The sequence below is a fragment of the Chiloscyllium plagiosum genome, unplaced genomic scaffold (assembly GCF_037043375.1).
Source record: "Chiloscyllium plagiosum isolate Xiang-an unplaced genomic scaffold, Cpla_swu_hap1 HiC_scaffold_16, whole genome shotgun sequence".
In the NCBI taxonomy this organism is placed as follows: domain Eukaryota; kingdom Metazoa; phylum Chordata; class Chondrichthyes; order Orectolobiformes; family Hemiscylliidae; genus Chiloscyllium; species Chiloscyllium plagiosum.
In genome coordinates, this window is record NW_028270154.1 from 46,567,261 (window position 1) to 46,587,465 (window position 20,205).

Below are 20,205 nucleotides of genomic sequence, written 5' to 3' on the forward strand. Positions count from 1 at the left end.
AGAGTGAACCCAGTGATGACCCTCACTCACTCCCTGGGGACACTAACTCCCTCTGTGTGAACCTGCTGCTGGTGGATTGTCCCTCTTTGCCTCCAGCCGCCGACCCTGACTGCGCCTGCGCGCTGCTGGAGGAGGGGGCGCAGCGTCCAGCGCTCGCGAGAGCTCGGAGACAATCGAGCCGCATCACCTCCCTCGGTGTGGGTCCGCCGCTGACTTCCTTTTCCAGAGGGACAAGGGGGGAGCTGCTTCAAAAGGCGGGGGGGTGGGGTGGTGGTCGTGCAGGCGGGCAGCTGTATTGGGAAATGTCACACACACACACATAAATTCCAGCAGGGTGGGCAGGCAGTGTCTGAAAAGAGAGGGAAAGGGCGGGGGCGGGTATGTGTGTGTGGAAATGAGTGTCTTTCCCCCCTCAGCAGCGCCTCCCCTGCAGCTGGCGGACGGATACACGGGGACTACTTTAAAGCGGCCGGTCCTTTCCTTCTATTTTCTCGGTGTCTCCGAGCGGACTCGGCGGCTTTTCCGGGTTCGCCTTTAAACCCGGCTCTTAGCAGCAGCAGCAGCAGCAGCACATACATACACAGAGAGGGAGTGGGCAAGTACAGCAAACACAGCCCCAGCCCTGGCCCGAAATCTAACCAGAGCAGACCCAGCACCGCACCGCACAGCCCATTTGCACTCCAGTGTAGTCCAGCGCAGCCCGATAATCACAGCTAACGGCCCGGCACTCCTAACATGGCTCTCAAAAGAATCCACAAGGTAATGGGGGAAGCGGCACCCACACCCGCCGTTCATTGTCTCTCTCTCTCTCTCTCTCTTTCTCTCTACAGCTCTCGGTTGTTTATTCAAGACGGTACCCCCTGCTCGCCACCACCTTCCCGACCGCAGGGCCCGGCCGACCATCCTCTATCCTCGCCATCCGATTGTTTCCTTCTCTTCCCCACCCCCCCCCCCCCCGACCGCCATTTGCTCTGAGGCCTGCGGTTGTTGGGGTAGGGGGGGAGAGACCAGGCCTCAATGCCAGGCCGCAGTGTACCCGGGTGGAGAGGGGAGGGGCGGGGGAGGGCGGCTCTGGGTTATCTTTTTGTTGTTGTTGGGGGGAAAGGTGCCCGTTCAACGGTTCGGTTATGTGCAGCTTGCGGGCGGCGGTAGCGAGGCGCAGGCAGGCTGGCCCCGAGGCGCTTCCTTTCTCACTCCCACGCCCTAGGGGTTCAGGAGGAAGTGGCGGGGGCCCGGCCACCACCGGGGTGGGGACCGGGGGAAGGTGGGGGTGGTTAGCGGCTGGCCGTGCGGATCCCATCGGGGGGTAGCGGGCCGCGCCGTAATGTCAGAGTGACCCTCAGCCGCCCCCCCAACACCGGAGCTGGGCCTCGGGTCGCAGCGGGAGTTTGTCTCCGGGTCCGATTGGCTAGTCCCGGGCCTACTGCGTTTCTTCACACAAGCCCAGGGCGATGCTGGAGGACTTAAGACCCTGGGGCGCCTATATTTTTCTCTCTCGGTGTTCTTACTCTGGAAGTTGGTTTCTTGCATCCTGTTTCCATGTGCGCTGTTTGTATTCTCTATTAGATTCCTCTCCGAAAAGCAGAATTCAAAATCCCATCTCCGTCCTCACTGTCTCAGTTGATGAGTAGGAACTGGAAGCAATAACTGTAACTTTTAATGAATAATAGGATGAGTTTTTTTTGATGTAACTACCGATGAAAAGATGTTTCTATTCATTGCACAGAGCGTGTGGATTTGCGTTGGATTTGCTAGTTTTCATTGGTGAATCTGAGTCTTTTGATCTGTCTTTTTCTTAGTGAAGAATTAGTACGAAAGAAAAACTTAGATCACATTTAATTTACAGTTGATGTATTATTGTCGTTACTTCCATTATCCACAGTAACGAAGCTTAAGATTTCTGAAAGTTTGATTCATTCTTTTTACTTGAATCTGATTAGTGATGAGTTGTATATTCATAATTGGCATTTTGTAATTGTGCAAGTTGGCATTTGTTTTTAAGATTCTCATTTATGTGGTAAATTTTGATCTTATTACACTGGTTTCTTATGTAATTAAGTTAACCTTTTTGTTAGTCTTTAAGTCTGTTTACTTTGAAAAGTTTTCTGATTTTTTGGGTCAAATGACCTTCAAGTACATAATGACTACAATGAAAACTTTAAAATGTGACATCCTTGATTTGGATTATGTCTTGTGGGAGCTCTTTATGAATAGTTGACTATTTCTTTAAAATCTGGATGTATCGAGTCTTTGACGTCTCAACATGGGTTGCAATTGTTCAATTAATCAAAAGTTTCTCAATTACTTTTTTAAAAACTGCTTCTTAAATATTTTGACATATAGCAGCACTTACCTGTATTAACTAGCAAGCAGTGCCTTGAATTTATTTTTCATCTTTGCATTTAAGTCTCATGGCTTGAACCTTCCTATCCATACAATCCTTTTGAGAACTCTGAATTACTTTCATTCTGTATTCTTGTGCATCCCTGATTTTTATCTTGCTCCAACATTGACAACTAATGTTTCAGGTCTGTGGAATCTTAAAATTTCCCTTCAATAACCTCTGCACTACTTGATGTAGCTTTTGGCTAATAGTGTGCGTATGAAGCACTATGGCATGCTTTATTACTTTAAAGTCGGTATGTTGAGCAAATTATTTGATTTTTAATAAATTGTTTTCGGAATTAGTCAACTTTTGTGACACTGCATGAGGTCGTACTTTGCTGTGATTTGTCATGTTATTCATCAAGATCATAAGTGCAATGTTAATCACTTTTCGAAAATCTTTTGTTGCAAACTAATTTCAAAGTCAAGCTGCTTTGTTCACTTGCTTTATGAGAAAACATGTTGTTTCTGCTTCAATTGTAATTGTAGTCATGGAGACCCTTAGAAGGGAAACAGACCCTTTGGCCAACTCGTCCATGCTGATCAGATATCCCAACCCAATTTAGTCTCACCTGCCAGCACCTGGTCCATATCCTCCCAAACCTTGCTATTCATATACCCATCCAGATGCTTTTTAAATGTTACAATCGTACTAGCCTCCACCACTTCCTCTGGCAGCTCAGTCCGTACATGTTCCACCCTTTGCATGAAAAAGTTTCCCTTTAGGTCTCTCTTTTATATCTTTCCCCTCTCACCCTAAACCTATGCCCTCTAGTTCTGGACTCCCCCACCCCAGGCAAAATACTTTGTCTATTTATCCTATCCATGCCCCTCATGATTTTATAAACCTCTGAGATACACCCTCGGCCTCCAATGCTCAAGGGAAAACAGCCCCAGCCTATTCAACCTCTCCCGATAGTTCAAATCCTCCAACCATGGCAACATCCTTGTAAATCTTTTCTGAACCCTTTCAAGTTTGAGCATCCTTCCAATAGGAAGGAGATCAGAATTACATGCAATATTCCAAAAGTGGCCTAATCAGTGTCGTGCACGGTTGCAACATGACCTCCCAACTCCCATACTCCATACTCTGACCGTTGAAGAATTCTGGACTTTTTTTTTACCCGAAGGCAAGTATGCTTTAGGAATGGTGCAGTAAAGGACAGCTAAATTAGTAGTAGTGATTAGACACCTGAGTTTCCATGGGAAACTGTTGAAGCTGGAATTGTTTACTCTGCAAGCGCTGAGGTAATCTGACCGTCTTTTCTGTTGAAGATCTTTTGATGACGGGCACCAAAACATTTAACAAAGTCGCAGGTTCTTGCACATGTAAGCATAATCTTAAACTTGGGTTGGGGGGACATGGTGCCTCGCAACAGTTTTGTTTGTGCTATGTTACAAAGTAGATGGAATGGCCTACAAGGGAATCAGAGGGAGCTGGTTTATGTAACAGGAAAATTGGTTTCTTACCTAACTCGAATTGTTCTCCAGGTAATGATGGATGTTGTGGTATGTATTTCCCTGTCCTTGCAAGCTGGCCAAAGGAACTACAGTGATCTTTTTCTGATTTGTATGTTGCTTTGACATTTGTTCCACTAATTCATGGACGTATTCAGTACTCGCAGAAACAGTACATATTTTGAAATTAAGTGTTCATTTTTACATCTGATCCCATTCACCCATCACCCTGTACTTGTTGATGTATATTGTGTCCTTGAGTAGCAATGTCACAGATTTTAAAAATTTTCTCTAGTTCAAATTCCTGTACCTCTCCATATCTCTGCAAACTCTTTCAGTCCAACAACTGAGAAATATTTTTCAAATTTGCATCTTTGCTTGTTCACATCAATTGGCTGTTTTCTCTGAAGCTGTAAAGACCATAAGCTCCTAAATTGGCGCACCCCCCTCCCGATGTCTCTCCTCTGCCCCTGTCAGGTACTTGTTCAGAGGTTAGTTTAAACAAGTATTTTGATTGCCTGTCTTAATGTCCTCTTGTGATTCAGTGTTGGATTTTTGTCCAACACCTATGAAGTGTTGCAGTGTAAAAATTCTTATTACAAAAGCAGTTAGCGCTGTAGCCACCTTTTTGGAGTTTAGTTAACAGATGAAGTGTATTTATTTGCAGTGTTTTAAAAATACTTGCTATTGTAGTTAACTAGATTTTATCTGTACATTTTTTTTAGAACAGTATGCAACAGCATCATGTGCTTCACTCAAATGACACATTCTTGTTCCTTTCAACTGTTAGAGACATTCTGATGTACCACAGGTTCTAATTGACATTGTTTAATGTCTCTGTTGTAAGTGTATTACAGAGCACTTGGAATCTGGTGCTGTATGTTCCTGAGATTAATACAACCTGTGTAAGGTAATGATAGTTTGCAAAATTTAACAAGTTGAATTTGGAAATGTATTGTTCTTTTGAGGTGATTGTAACCACTTGGGTGTTCAAGATATGAAGCTGACCATTTGGCCTGTCAAGTCTGGTAGTCTCCACCTGCCCCAAGTTGTCTACTTTCTACATTTATTCTGATTTATTTCTAACCTGATGATTTCTAACTTTAAAAAAATCTGCCTTGCTGTTAATTCAACATCTAAAAATCACATCTGTATGGTTGTCAAACTCAAAAGCAAGTCTAACTTAAAATTTCAATGTTCTTGAACAGTATACGTTTGAAAATTATTGGTGAAAAATCAAATATGAAGTGCTGATCCAAGGAAGTAAATGTTGTCCAAACCTGCCAATAATCTGCACCCACCTGGGAATGGCATGTTGAAATTAACGACCTTTCATTTACAAGTTGGCTGAACAATTACATTTCTAGTAGCCTGCACTACAGATCACTTCATACCCATTGGATCAGCCTGATGAGTTTCTTGGGGGTGTTGTTAAAAAGCAGGTGGAAAGAACATTTATGTAAACAATTTGGATGTGAACATACGTATAGTTAGTAAGTTTGCAGATGACACCAAAATTGGAGGTGTAGTGGACAGCAAAGAAGATTACCCTTAGATTACAGTGGGAATCTTGATCAGATGGAGTTTAATTCAGATAAATGTGAGATGCTGCATTTTGGCAAGGCAAATCGGGGCAGGACTTGTACGCTTAATGGTAAGGTCCGAGGAAGTGCTGCTGAACAAAGACACCTTGGGTTGCAGGTTCGTAGTTCCTTGAAAGTGAAGTTGCAGGTAGATAGGATAGTGAAGATGTTGGGTATGCTTTCCTTTTTGGTCAGAGCATTGAGTATAGGAGTTGGGAGGTCATGTCGTTGCTTTACAGGACATTGTAAAGGTCACTTTTGGAATATTGTGTGCATTTCTGGTCTCCCTCATATTGGAAGGATGTTATGAAACTTGAAAGAGTACAGAAAAGATTTACAAGCATTTTGCCAGGGTTGGTGGGTACAATTGCAGCATTTAAAAGGGATCTGAATGGGTATATAAATAGGAAGGGTTTAGTGGGATTTGGGCTAAGTGCTGGCAAATGTGACTAGATTAATTTAGGGTATTTGGTTGGCATGCAAAGTTGGACCGAAGGGTCCGTTTACATGCTGTGCATCTGACTCTATAGTTAAACAAACCCTTTTTTCAAGGGTTTATTCCTATATAGTTTCTGAAATTTTACTGACTCAATTACAAAATTTTTTTCCTTTTTGAAAGTCTCATTACTGGAAAGCTTAATTGACTTCATCCCAAAGCACTTAATGGTAAGATCCTGGGGAGTCTTGCGAATGAGAAGGGTGATAATGGTTCATATTCTTAATTGACATTCAGCAAAATATGTAGATATTGGGAAAGACACATCACTCTTGGCTTGAGAGTCCAGGCTCTGCAGTGTTTGTATACTTGCAGTTTAAAGCTTGTTTTTGTCAAAACCTCTTGAAATGAGGTAATCGCGAGCTAATGATACCTGTTGCACTATGCCTTAATATCAGCCATTGCAAATAGTTGTGAAAGTGGAAATTAAAAGTTTTGCACTATCCATTTTAAATTCTGAAAGTTCGTCTGATATGAAAAGGTTACCTGTGTGCTTGGTGAACTTAATACCAAGTTTCTATTACTGATTTCCTACTGTAGCTGTGATGTTGGGCATCTAGGTTTTTGGAACTGTAATTAATGGTACCTGCATACTTATTCAGCCTCTTTTGCTTTTGGTTCTGTTAACTCTTGAAATTGAAAACTTTGCCTAGAAAATGACGTGGGAAGGTAATCTTTTCTGCAATATGCAACATTTCTACGTTCATGAAGAGAGTTCCTCACTTTAATTCCAAAGTTTGCTGAAATATCAGAAAATTGTGCAGTTGTGTGAAAATATTTGCTAAAGTGTTTCATTGAAGGTCAGGATCAAACCACACTTCGTACCTAATCACTTTTTACTTGCCACCCAGTTGTTGTTCTGCAAGTTGTGGAGAAGATTGTTACTTTGGGAAAACTTCTTTTGAAGCTTCCAAGGTGCGTTTGCTTATTTATTGTGGAAATTGAGTTAAAGTTCAACCATCTCCAGTTTGCTTTAATGCCAATATAATCAGATGCTCCCTGCTTACAAGAAAAGCTGTATTCATGATTTGTGGATTTGAGACAACCTGGAATGTAAATGAAGTTATAAGCCATGAATCTTGGATTCTGCTGTTCATGTAAGGTTTACACCTCAAGGTAATGTATCCTTCTTTGATCTGGAATCTGCTGTGGTTGTACTGAAGTCCAGTGGTTTAATCAGAATTGCATCAAATGCAGGTGAATTGACTTGCTCCTGCTTCCATGTTGTCTCTAATCAGTTGGATCCATGCATGAACTCTTGATCCTAGAAATACTCATTGTCATTGATCATAGGCAACTTGCCTGTTTTAATGACAAAAACTGTATTGAAATTGCTGTTTGGATGTCTCATTTGCTTAGAGTGGATTGTTTTCCATAGACTGGAATTCATAACCATACTGAGGGGTCTTACCTGATGCCAAATATCATCTAAAATGCTATTGTGGTTCTGAGTCACTTTGAGAAACTTTGTTAAAGGTATACATTTGGTCTAAACAATTGCCATATAGTTCACATTTTATAAAGAATGGTTTTCATCTTTGGGGATAGAAAGCAAGCTGTCAGATCAATTGGCTGTTTCTTCAACCCAGTTTTCATAATGAATGAAAGGGTGGCTGATTTTTTTTCTTCTTGCCAATTTTCCATCCTTGATGAAATCATGCCTTTTTGTCTTTTTTGGGGGGGTGGTTTGAAGTTAGTCATTACTTTGAGCAGTAGCAGGATCTAGTTTTGGTCTCTTTCAGATCTTGCTAAAAAGAGCACCTGTACCCTGTGCATTCTCGTACTGCTGATTGGACTTTCAATGGCCTTTCTGTCCAGAATATGAAGTGGTAATGTCATGAGAGAAAGAAAGGTGATTTGTTCAGCTGACTTGTCCATGAATGTCTTTAAATCAAACTTAGTATGCTCTTTCCAGGTGAGTACAGATTATTGGCAGGTTTGGAAAGCAATTTTCCCCTTGGATCAACACTTTGTTGAAAATTCAAACAAAGATGTTTTGTGACTTGCTGTTCAGAGCATTGATGCTTTAAGTTGATCTTGCATTTGACAAGTATTCAGATGTTATACTTAAATGCAGGATTGACAGTTCGAAGTTTTTGTTTTCCCTCTAACTTAATTTTGTATGTTTTAATACTTTAAACCAAGGAAAGATGTACTGAAACTCCTAATGAAATAAGGATGCGAGATTTCTGCAGTGTTGAAATGCAGGAAGGCATCCATCCCATTGACTATCAGCCAACTGTCTGAGTAAGACTAGCTCATCCAATTTTCTCCACCCTTGTCCTTGTAGTTTAGCAATTTTTTTTTCTTATGTTTATATATTTCCCTTTTGAAAGCCTGAAATCCAGCTACAAATCATTCAAGTTCTTTGGCTTTTTCATAGTTGCACTTTTGGTTTTAATTTTTAAACAATATTAACTGTTTTTGAGTACCTGGGTACTCAATTTCTTTGTGTCTGGCCTCTAAATGTTTTCATATGCAACAGTTAAAAGGGAAGAACTTCTGTGGCTTTCCAGACATTTTAAAGTTACTGTGTAATCTCACATATCACTTAAAGGGAGCATTGCCTTTAACTTTGATCCATTATATCGTAGACACCAGACTTGTAACTTTCCAGTTGCAAAGACAGATATATTCTGAAGTCCCAAAACACTCATCCGTGTTTATTTTTTCGCTCCTGGTTAAACATGTGACATGTGCTTAAGCCCTATTTGTTTAAAGCACTGCTTTGGTTCCCTTGTGTGCTAGCAAACTTCAAAACTAATTTCTTCAAGCTGGCTTTTCTCTGCATAATATTACCACTCACCTTCCAGTTTAAAAATGCAATATGTTTGGCTGAACCACTCTTTGATAAAGCATTCCAAGTTTTAATAACTTCCTGAACTAGCCATCTCTTTTAAAACCTTTCAGTGAACATTTTGAATTGAATATCCTCCATTGTTCTGGTTTGGGATAAGAAACGTTTCATCATATAACAATACTGTAACTTAAAAATTTCTGACCTTTTATTAAAGGATTGGACACTCTGGAGGCAGGAAACATGTTTCCGCTGATGGGTGAGTGCCGAACCAGAGCACACAGCTTAAAAATACGGGGTAGACCATTTAGGACAGAGAGATGAGGAGAAACTTCTTCACCCAGAGTGTGGTGGTTGTGTGGAATGCTCTGCCCCAGAGGGCAGTGGAGGCCCAGTCTCTGGATTCATTTTAAGAAAGAGTTGGATAGAGCTCTCGAGGATTGTGGAATCAAGGGTTATGGAGATAAGGCAGGGACAGGATACTGATTGAGGATGATCAGTCATGACCATATTGAATGGTGGTGCAGGCTCGAAGGGCAGAATGGCCTACTCCTGCACCTATTGTCTATTGACCTTTTTCGGCTGGGGTGGAAATAGCCAAAGTATCCTGTGTCGTAATTTTTTTCATCCCTGGCATCATATGAATCAGTGCTGTCCAATGTCTTTAATACTTCCTTTATTGGGCTTTCTGGAATATATTCGATGCCTAGTTATGGAAGTCAGTGTGTTTTATTTTATTTTATTGTATGTAAATGAATGAATAAAAATGCAATAGAAAATGCAACGTAAATGAAACCTTTTAGAATTTGAATTGTGTAAGGTGTCATAGGGATAGCTGTATTTTCAGTTGTTTCCTCCTACCCTTGCCAAAAACAAATCGTTCCAATCGGTGACCCAAAGAAGTTAGCATTTTTAAACTTTTCTCCAGGAATGAGAATTTGAAAAGGCTGCAAGATTAGTTGGTGGTATAAGAATTCACTTTATAAGGCACATTAAGCATTAAATGATGTCCAGTGAAGGAACATTGTTGTAAAGTGTCATCTTTGTTTTCAATTCCCTCTGTGGCCTTGCCCCTGCTCTCAAATATCTTCTCATCCCGCAACTGCCCCTGTTACCTGCTGTCATCTAATCTTTCAGTTCCTGAACTTTTACTGTTTCACTGTTGGTAGCTGTACCTATAGCTGCTTGGGCTCTTACGCTCTGGTCATTTGATTGTAATATTTCCTTGTCTGGATGGTTTGTTTGATTATGCTTTGAAATGTGCTGGGATGCTTTAAGTTAGAGGTGTAACATTGATATTTGATGTATTGATGTAAAGTATTGATATTGTAATCTTTGTGGTGTGTTCAAAGAAGCAGTTGAGAACAGAAGTGAAGAATTCCAAGACTGAAATGCTCTTTGCAAGTGTCACATGTGCAAAAGCACATGATGATCTGTTTGGTATGTATGTTGGCAGCTGTTCTGTGGTATCTCATAACCGCATGCAGACACGTCAGAGCCCTAAATGCATACTTGCTTCGGTTAATGGTAACCCTTTTTACTCAGGTGGATTTGAGCTCACTGCATGTTAAGGTAATAGATTGCCTTATTCTAGTTGAGCAGTTAACTGCAAATGGAGTGCTACAAATGTGTAGTTTAGGTAAAATAAAAACAAATGTACCAAGCAGTTGTTGAAAACAATCTGTTCTATTTCACTTTGTGTCGAAGAGCTGTTTGCATAAATGGGATATGTCAGTTTGTGCAAAAGCCTTTCTTTCTTTGGCCTATTTTGTGAACTATGCAAGTTGTAGATAAAAAGAATTGCTTCAGAAAAACTAATGAGAAAATTGATTTTTACTTTTGCCTCAAAGATGTACTTGATGTAAAAATAAATCAGGATGCATGTACCAAAGCCATTTGAAAATGTTTGTCTTCACCAATGATCCTTTTAGGGCAATGGTTTATGATTGTGCTTTGACGTATTCCCATTTAAGGAAAGCAATAATAATCTTAACTGAAATTTAACTTGAACATACTCAGCAGTACGATTTCCCTGCTAATTAAAAAAAAGAACTTGCATAAGTTTGGTTATGAGAGAAGGATAAAACAAGTTACAGTAGTAGTAGATAGGGCACTAACATTTATGCACCAATTGACTTAAGTTGTGAGAGTTTAAATGTAGCCATAGAATTTTTTTAAAATGTTAATCTGTTCAGTATGTGTAGGTGTGTTTCAAATACGTCAGAGGTGGTAGGTGAGCCTGCCCTCAAGTCCTTCACAACATTCTGGTCAGCCTGCTGGATAATTAACTCTCAGAAAAAACATTTCTTTATAATGTGAATGGAAGGAAAGGGTGAGATCTCACCTTCAAGTAAGAGAATTGGCTTTTTTTTTTTGGATGAGCAATGAGATTTGATGGGGGCTGCTGTCGCTAATTTGTTGGGGCTTGGAGCAGGCATCCTGCCAAAGGAGGAAAGAGCTGTTTTAGTGAGGTGACAATCTCCCTGTTGAAGCTGGACTGGAATGGAGAGGCTGCAAGAAGAGAACAACTTAAAACTTGTGAATAAAGGACCACTTGGCTAACTAGGAATAAGGAGTACATGAAATTCCTAAAATAATTAATTATTTACAAATGAATGTGGTATCTTGGTTTGTGTTTAGGAGTTGGGAGGTGGTTTGGGCGATATGTCTGTTGTATTGTAACAAACTTTTTGTCAATTGTTAAATTTAAATCTGATACTAAGATCTGTGAAACTTACAGGTTGTCAATGAGCCAAAATATTCCAGCTTTGTGAACACGATGGAAACATCATTAGCTGAATGTGAAAGTAAGGAGACCATGTTTCAATTGCACAGTATATTAGTAAAACCATGTTTCAAATGTGTGCAGTTTTAGTCTGGTTCAGAGGAGGTTAGTAGGTTGATATCTGCAATGAGTGGGTTGTTTTGAGAATAGATTGGATAATCTAGGTTTATTGAAATACAATATTAGTGATGGATGATTTGAAGTATACAAGATTCTGAATGGCCTTGACAAGGAGGATCAGGAAAATATATTTCCTTGAGTCCAGAACAAAGGGATGTTTTTTTTTAAAAAAGGAAAACGTTTCCCTTTTAGGACATATGTAAATTTTTTCTTCAGGGCTATGAGACTTTAAACTCTGCTTCAGGTGGCAGTGGAGGCAGGTCCACGAAATATTTTTAAGCTAGACGTAGATTCTTAAAGAAGGGAATCTAAGGTCAAGAACGGTACATGACAGTCTAGAAATCAGGTCACAGATCAACCAAGATCTTATGAGAAGTGGAGGCTGGGAGGGTTAAATGTCAACTTTTGTATATATGACCTTATTGGGCTGGAAGGTGTGTGTTTAGGGTGATGGCTTATTTTAATGCACAAGTTTCTGTCAGCTGCTTTGTAAAAATAAAATTTACAAACTTAGGCTGCTTTCGTTGTGCCAGTTTATCTGCTGTGGTATCTAGGAAGTTAATGTTTTCCTTGTGTTGTGGCTTACGTTGAATGGGCAGTTGATGATAATTATACTTCCAATTCTGTGTCTGAGTCCAAACAATGCACAAGTCAGCACAAATACAAAAGGTATATTACTTTGTAACAGTAATGACTTCTGTGACCTAATAAGAGTTAATGTGAATGATGAAACACCTGAACATTAAAAAAAAGCCCTTGATATATATTGGGGGCTGAGCTGTGAGAAGGGAGAGGCCTGGTTGCTGAAATCAAAAGTTAAAACTGCAGTTTACTTTGTTTAAATAAACAAGTTTTCCCCTATGCAAAGAAAGAAACATTGAGATTTGGCTAATGTATGACTGTAGACTATATTGTCATTTTTGTCAACCAAGAGGAGAATTCTTCTTAGAGTGAAGTTCATAGGAAGGCCAAATAGAGTAGCTCAAAACTGAGAATTTTACTGGAATATTAAATAGCAGACACAGTTAAGGTGATTAGCAAAAGAATCCTTGTGGTTTGGTGGTGAGAGAAGAATATGATGTTTTCTTTATACAGCAAGTATATGGAATATGCTGCCTGAGAGAGTGAGGAAAGAAGATTCTATATAAGTTTCAGAAGAGAATGGATATGCCTTAAGGGGGCAATATAGGGACATGGAGGAAGAGCAGGGCAATGGAACCAATTGGATAGTTCCCTCTAAGAGCCGGCGCAGCCATCATTGGCACGAGTGGCCTCCTGTGTTCTGAGACTTGATGAGGTAGGTCAATCAGTGTTACTCTTGCATATAGTTGCACTTATGTCATGGAGTTGGGATAAGAACATAAAAAGAAAAAGCGGGGTAGGGCATTCATCACCTTGAGCCTTGTAAGATCGTGGTTGATTTGGCCCAGGCTTCAACTATATCATGTCAGCTCCTTGTAACTCTAACTCCTCAATTTCTAAACTCTACCTACCTCCTCTTTAATATTTTAATCTAGCTTCTGCAACTCTCTCTGGGTTAGAAGATTCCAGACGTTTACTACCCTCTGAGAGAGGTTCCTTCACATCTCTTTAAAATCAATATTCCCTCACTTTGTAATTGTTGTAGTTCAGATTCTCTCAAGTAAAATGTTTTCTCAATCAACCTTGTCAAGATCGGAGTCTTGGATGTTTCAAAAAGATCACCCCTTGTTATAAATTCCAATAAATAAAGGCCTTTTTTAAAATCAACCCTTTCTTCCCAGGAATCAGCTTAATGAATCTGTTTGAAAGACCTCCAAAGCCAGTAATTCCCCATTAAATATGGGGACGACAGTACTCCAGGTGTGCCACACAGTGTACAGTATTAACAAGGCTACTCTATTTTTAAATTTCAATGTCCAAGTAATGAAGGCCAAATTTCCACTGCTTCCATATTTACTTGCTGCATCTCCATGCTGGCTTTGTTTTCTGTACAATATCACCAATTCCTGATGAATTTTTTTGAAGTTTGTTTCCATTAAAATAAGAGTCTGCCTTTTAATTTTTCCTAAGTGTATAACCTCTCTTTCATGTATTCTATCTGCCATATTTTTGCTTGCTTGCTCACCCTATCCATATCCCTTTGCAGATGCCTTATCTCATCACAATATTCCCTCCCATCTATTTTAGTATCCACAAATTTGAATTGATTAGACTCTGGTCCCTCTTCAAAGTCATGCACGTAGATGGTAAATACTGAGATTCGAGTTGGTCCTGTGACATTCCACAGAAAGCTGTGTCTTTCTGAACTGCAAAAGACTTCTTAATCCTGACTGTTTATCACACGAAAGACAATCTTGAAGCCATGCTAATGTTAGCCCCAATACAGAGATCTTGGGCAGTTGCTTTATATGTGGGACGGGGACATCTTATCAAATGTCATACATTTGTTTTCCCCTTTAGCAACTCTGCTTGTTATCCTCCAAAGAATTCCAGCAAATTTGTCAAATGATTTCTCTATTACAAAGTTGTTTGATTCTGATTGCAATAAGCTTTTTAAAATTGTGCTGCTATAGTTTTCTTTATAAATGGGCTCTGCCTATCATCTTTTTGGGGAATGCTAGCTAGTTTGAAGTTTCCTGTTTTGTCTCCAACCTTCCCTTCAACAGCAACATCACATTAGAGGTGTTCTAATCACTGGAATCCTGTGTATTCTGGAACATTTCAGCCATTCAAACTTTGCTATCTTTGGAGCAATTCTTCAAAAGCACTTGGATGCAGGAGGGGAAGGTAGCTGCGAATATGATTGGTAGATGAAAGTGGGGATGGGAGGGTGGAACGGATAGGTGGGAAGGAAGATGGACAGTTCAATGGGTCAGTGCTGCATTGGAGGCTTGAACCTGGGATAAGGTGTGTGGAGGGAAAATGAGGAAACTGGTGAAATCAACATTGATCCCGTGTGGTTGCAGGGTCCCAAAGCAGAACATAAGGCATTCTTCCTCCAGGTGTCAGGTGACTAGGATTTGGCGGTGGAGGAAGCCCAGGACTTGCATGTTCTTGGCAGAGTGGAAGTGTAGGTGCAGGTTTTGCACTACTTGCGGTGGCAGAGGAAGGTGCAGGGTGGGTTGGTGGAGGGTGTATGGACCTAACAAGGGAGTTGCGGAGGGAAAGGTCTCTGCGGAACGCGGGTGGGGTGGGAAATATATCCCTGGTGATGAGGTCTATTTGTAGATGGCAGAAATGGTAGAGGATGATGTATTGTATTTCATAGCAACAAGGACAGACCCACCCCCACCCCTGCATACAACGCATCATCCTCCGCAACTCAGTCATTCCTGATAAAGAGCTCATGCTGGAAACATTGACTTTCCTGCTCTTTGGATGCTGCCTGACTGGCTGTGCTTTTCCACCAACCCACGTTTCGACTGCTTTAGTTAATTTGTCAAATATCTTGTCATTTGTGGTAGAGACTGTTAAAGACTCTTGCTTCCGTTAGCACCTTGCTTATCTGATATCTTTGAGCTGTTTAGTTAACCCCCCCCCAACTAGGAAGACAAAGTATCTGTTTAAATTGTCTGGCATTTTCATATTCCCTGTTATCAATTCCCCAGTCACATACTCCAGCTGTTTGCTTTTCACATGAACCTCGAAGCTCTTGCTTCATACTTTTTTTTTGCCCATTTTCTTTCTTCAATCAATTTTTTCCGTAATAGCTCATTTGACATCTGGTACCTTAAAACAAAGTTGCCAATCCTGTGGCCTGCCATTTATGAATGCCTTCGTTTTTGATTAGATACTCTCCTTGACCACCTTTTTTGTTAACCACAGGTGGTTCATACTTCCCATTGACTCTTCCTCCTTGACCAGAATAATATTTTACTGGCCATTCTGGAATGTCTACTTAAATTGTTTGCTGCTTATCGACTGACCACTTCCTTAGTCCAATTTTCCTAGCCAACTTCAAAATATCTTTCTTCATGCCTCAGTTCTTGCCTTTAATGACACACTTTCAAACCAGCGTTGCCCTCCTCAAACTGAACTTGAATTTATACTGAGTTGTGGTTGCTATCCTCTATAGATCCTTAACAAAGTGATTTTTTTTAAAAAATTGTCCCTCATTCCACATAATTAGATTGAAAGCTCCCTGTTTCTGGGTAGGATGTACAAAGTACCACTCCAAGAAACAATCCCTGATATATACTAAAAGTTAGTCTCTCATGTTACCCATGTGTATCTGATTTGTCCAGTTAGTATGTAATTAAAATAATCAGTAACAGTCAGAATACTCTTGCTTCCAGTATTTCCTGTTTTCCGCTCTCTTCTACAGCGAGACAATCCTCTTGGGGGGCCTATAGACGACGCTCACCTATAATTTCTTTCCCTTGCTATTCCTTATTTCGTCACTGATTTCATACTACAGTTATTTGCATCTATACCACTTCACCTTTTACTGATGCCTTCGTTTATTAACAAGGTTACTCCAATTCCTTATTGCCTATTTTTCAAAATATTGAATACAGTTGACTATTGAGTTCCCAGTCCCATTCACCCTGCACCCATATATTACAAAATCCTCTGGTGTTGGGCAGGGGAATCAAGGATTACAGTGCCAGGGCAATAAAGTGGATATGAAGGACGTCTGATCAGCCATGATCTTATTGAATGATGGAGCAGGCTCCAGGAGCTGAATGGTCAACTCCTGTTTCTATTTCTTCTTATTTCTATTCTTGCAACTCTTTCTAAATAAAAATGCAACATGCATGTTCAGGTAAAGAACATTCAGCTTTTAGACTTCATGGTTGTTATTTATGATTACTTCTGACTCTAATTTTTGACACATTCGTTTGCTTCTATTATCTGCCTTTTTTCTGTCTCATTTTGATTATCATTCACCTCTTCACTACCTGCACCTCTGCTGTCTTGTTTCCTTTTGATTTTTTTTTAATTTAAACTTCCTCACTATCAATCTACCCAATCATCTAAAGCCTTAATGGCAGCCTGAGTAATGATTTGTGAGGATGCTGGTGCCAACATGGTTTAAATAAAGGCTGTGACACAGGACAGCTCTCTCTTCCTAGAATTGGCAGCAGAGCCCATTTCTCTCACACTGTTCTTTGAGCTACATATTTACTGCATGCCGGTTTTCATTACCATTGTGTTTATACCATTATGGTTCTTTTTAATTTTAGTGTCGAGCTGCTTGTATCTCCTTTCTGTTGGTACCTGTGTCATTGGTACCAAATGGATTCTTCTCCCATTCCCAAGTTACCTTACAGCCCAGAAGAGATGTTCTGAGCTTTGGCACAAGATAAGCAACACAACCTGTGGGATGTGTCCTCTGGAAAAACAGCAGATATTGCTCTGTGATCACCTATTACCAATACATTTCTTTTTCCTCCACCTTATTGAATGTTCTGTGTCACTGATTCACTTAACTTGGTCATCCTCCCTGCAGGCCGTGTTGTTGTCCATGCTGGGAGGCGGACCATCCTATTTGAACAACGGCACTGGCTGAGTCTCATCCAAAGTTAAATTCTGGATCCCAATACTTGCTTCGTTCTGTACCTAGCTAAGGACACCTAGCACACCTCCCTATCTCGAGCTAAGGACCATATTTAAACGGTGTTATGATTTCAAGAAACAGTGTCCTGATAATCTCTGCTCCCCCACCCCCCTCAGCCAGGTCAGTGTCCACAGTTCAAACTCCAGCTCATCACTCCTGAGCTGCGATTCCTCAAGTGGCCAGCATTTGCTGCAGATATGGTCACCGTGGATTTCACCAGTGTTCTGCACCTCCCATATACTATAACTAGAGCACACAACCCTGCCCAGTCATCTTTATTTAATTTAATTAATTAATTGTGAATGTTAAATATTTAGTGAATTTCCCAAGGTACTCTTCAGCCAGTATGAAACAACACAGAATAAATACCAACCAATCACCTTGCTGTTTTCCTGTGATGCCCCACTTTGACAGGTAGCATTTGAAGGGGCATTGCCTCTTGTTTTCATCTCGCTGCTGCTGACCACCTCATGCAGGTCTGTTTTCCTAGTCTGCTTCACTGATGCTGACTTGCTGCATGCTTCTCCCCATCTGCTTCACAGTGATGCTATGACTTGCTATGGTGAATTCTGGACCTCAACCAGAGCCAAAGAAATGCTTCTCTTGGTGCAGTTGAGCACTGAAATCATTACTTTTTATGATGCTTACCCAATTCTGATTTTTTTGCCAGATATTTAATTACTAAGTTATAAGCCAGGAAGTTCAGTTTTTTGAGGGGGAATGACTTTATCTGTCATCTGGTTCTTTGCACAAGAGCTCTTGCTTTGCATTTAATGTTAGTTCTTGGGAATTAAACATCCTCCTATTTCACAATCATACTATTACTTCCAGATAATACAACAGATTGAAATTTGATCACCGTTTATTGCCTATTGCATTAAGTAGGATTTTTATCACTTCCTTGTCAGAGCTAAATTAATGGTTATGTGCTGTAGGGGCATTGCCACTAGAAACTAGATTGATTAACATCATGTGATTCTTCCAGTAGACTGAGGAGACTTTCATCAGTTTGGCAATAGTTAATTTGGTCCAGAAGTAGAAGTTTGAAATCTCTATGTACAACCTACTTCTGATGAAGATTTTTATTTTTTATAATTTGAATTTCTCCTGCAACTTGTGATCAGAGTCTATGGTTATACTAAATGTTCTGCTGAACTCATTTGTGCCCATGCATATCAAGTGAAAAATAGTCCTCTTCACTTTGTTTTCTACTATCCATTAGCTCACAACACGTAGCATCCTCTATTAAACTGATCTGGTAAACCATGACTGACTATATTTCCTAAGCTCCCCACCCAAAAAAAACAATTTTTGCACTTTATCCCTCTTCTCTCTAGGATATAACCATAAGGCAGAGGAGCAGAAGTAGGCTATTCAGCCCATTGAGTCTGTTTCTGTCATTCAGTAAGATCATAGCTGATCTGATCCTTTTTAACTGACTTTCCTGCCTTTTGCCGGCTAAGCCTTGATTCTCTTCCAGATTGAAAATCTATCTGTCTCAGCTTTGAAGATGTTTAATAACACAGCCTTGGCAACGCTCTGCAGTGGCTCAGATGCAAGACTGAATAACTTTGCTAATAATGCTAGTAGTTACTGTCCCCCCCTGATTTCAGATTCCTCTAGTTTCTCACCTATTTTCCCTTTGTCACTATTTCTGGTTCACTTCCTGTTCCCACTAAACTGTTGGCAGCCAACTCCTGTTCCTGGCCTCCATGTTAGCTGATAATGTAATAATTTCCCCTCTTGCTTTGCTGTCTCCAGTCTTCTCAAGCCCACATCCTTGACTCTACCATTCTTTTAAATTAGAATTCAGTTTCAAGCTTGCTTTCCTTGCGAATCCTTGAAAATGTTTTGTCTAAAGTTCATACTCTTGCCCCACGATTGTATGTTTAAATCCCACCAAACAGATTTCCATCCCTCATGTAGTATAAATAAATGGCTTCCATCTAAACGTAAGGTTGCTCGTTGGCTTACCTGATATGGATGTCCATACCAAGCACCTCTTTGGTCATCCAGCTTGATTCCATTTTGCCCATGATAACACTTGAAGTGGTTTCTCCTCTTTTTATATCTGCACACTATTACTGAGAAATAAGTAGCCAAAGATCGATCCGGAAGCTGCCATAGTTACTTGGTGGGTTTTGTTAAGATTGCACTTAGCTGAAGTCTCCAGGCATGGTTTATAGTTCTCAAGCTTGAGATGTTTCTGTTGTGGAAGAGGGCCTTTGAACTTGAAGGTAGTGCACTTTGTAATTCATTAGTGGATGCAGGAGGTATCTGGGATCTTTAAAGGTTGAATATAACTATAATGGCTGAACACTTGATCAATGATTTAGTTATTACCCCAAATGCTTGCTAAGCAATTTACTGCTTGTGGTCTTGATCAAAGTTAGGCTATGTCTCCTGGCATGGCTGAAAAGGTCTGTGCATGCCCACTTCGTCAAATGCTCAGGCCATAAAAGTCATGGCACCCAAATGCATGCAACAAGTAAGTGAACAGAATGGAGTAATGTTCTGTCCTATGTGTCTTGGTGGTGTCAGTAGGCCTCAGCGCCAGGGACCCAGGTTCGGTTCCCACCTCCGGCAATGTGTGGAATTTGCACGTTCTCCCTGTGTCTGTATGGGTTCCCTCCAGGTACTCTGGTTTCCTCCCACAATCCAAAGATGTACAGACCGTGCTAAATTGCCCATGGTGTTCAGGGATGTGTAGATTAGGTATATTAGTTAGGGGTAAATGTAGAGTGATAGAGGAATGGATCTGAGTGGGTTGTGTAGACGTATTGGTCCGATTGAATGGCCTGTTTCCACATTGTAGGGATTGTATGATCTATAACCACAATACAAAAGGATTAATAATCCCTGTACTAGGGCATCAACTGAGGAATTCCTCTGGGTAGGTATTTTCTACTCAACCTGTTCAGACAGGTTATTACATACATCTGGAGCAGGTGGGACTCAGCTTAATCATCTTCAGCTGTTTCATCAAAGAAACCTGCCCCTAACATCAGGTGAAAGTATGCATTTTCACTTTTAAAACAA

At 40.5% G+C, this 20,205-nt stretch overlaps 1 protein-coding gene across 1 annotated transcript in view; it reads left to right on the forward strand.

Moving 5' to 3' along the window:
* Nucleotides 1–433: 433 nt before the first annotated feature.
* ube2d2 (ubiquitin-conjugating enzyme E2D 2 (UBC4/5 homolog, yeast)) overlaps nucleotides 434–20,205 on the forward strand; it is a 49,079-nt gene continuing 29,307 nt past the window's right edge. The window contains exon 1 of the mRNA XM_043703678.2: nucleotides 434–759. Within this exon, the coding sequence (XP_043559613.1) occupies nucleotides 736–759 (24 nt within the window). The 5' untranslated portion in view covers nucleotides 434–735. The remainder of the gene's footprint in view (nucleotides 760–20,205) is intronic.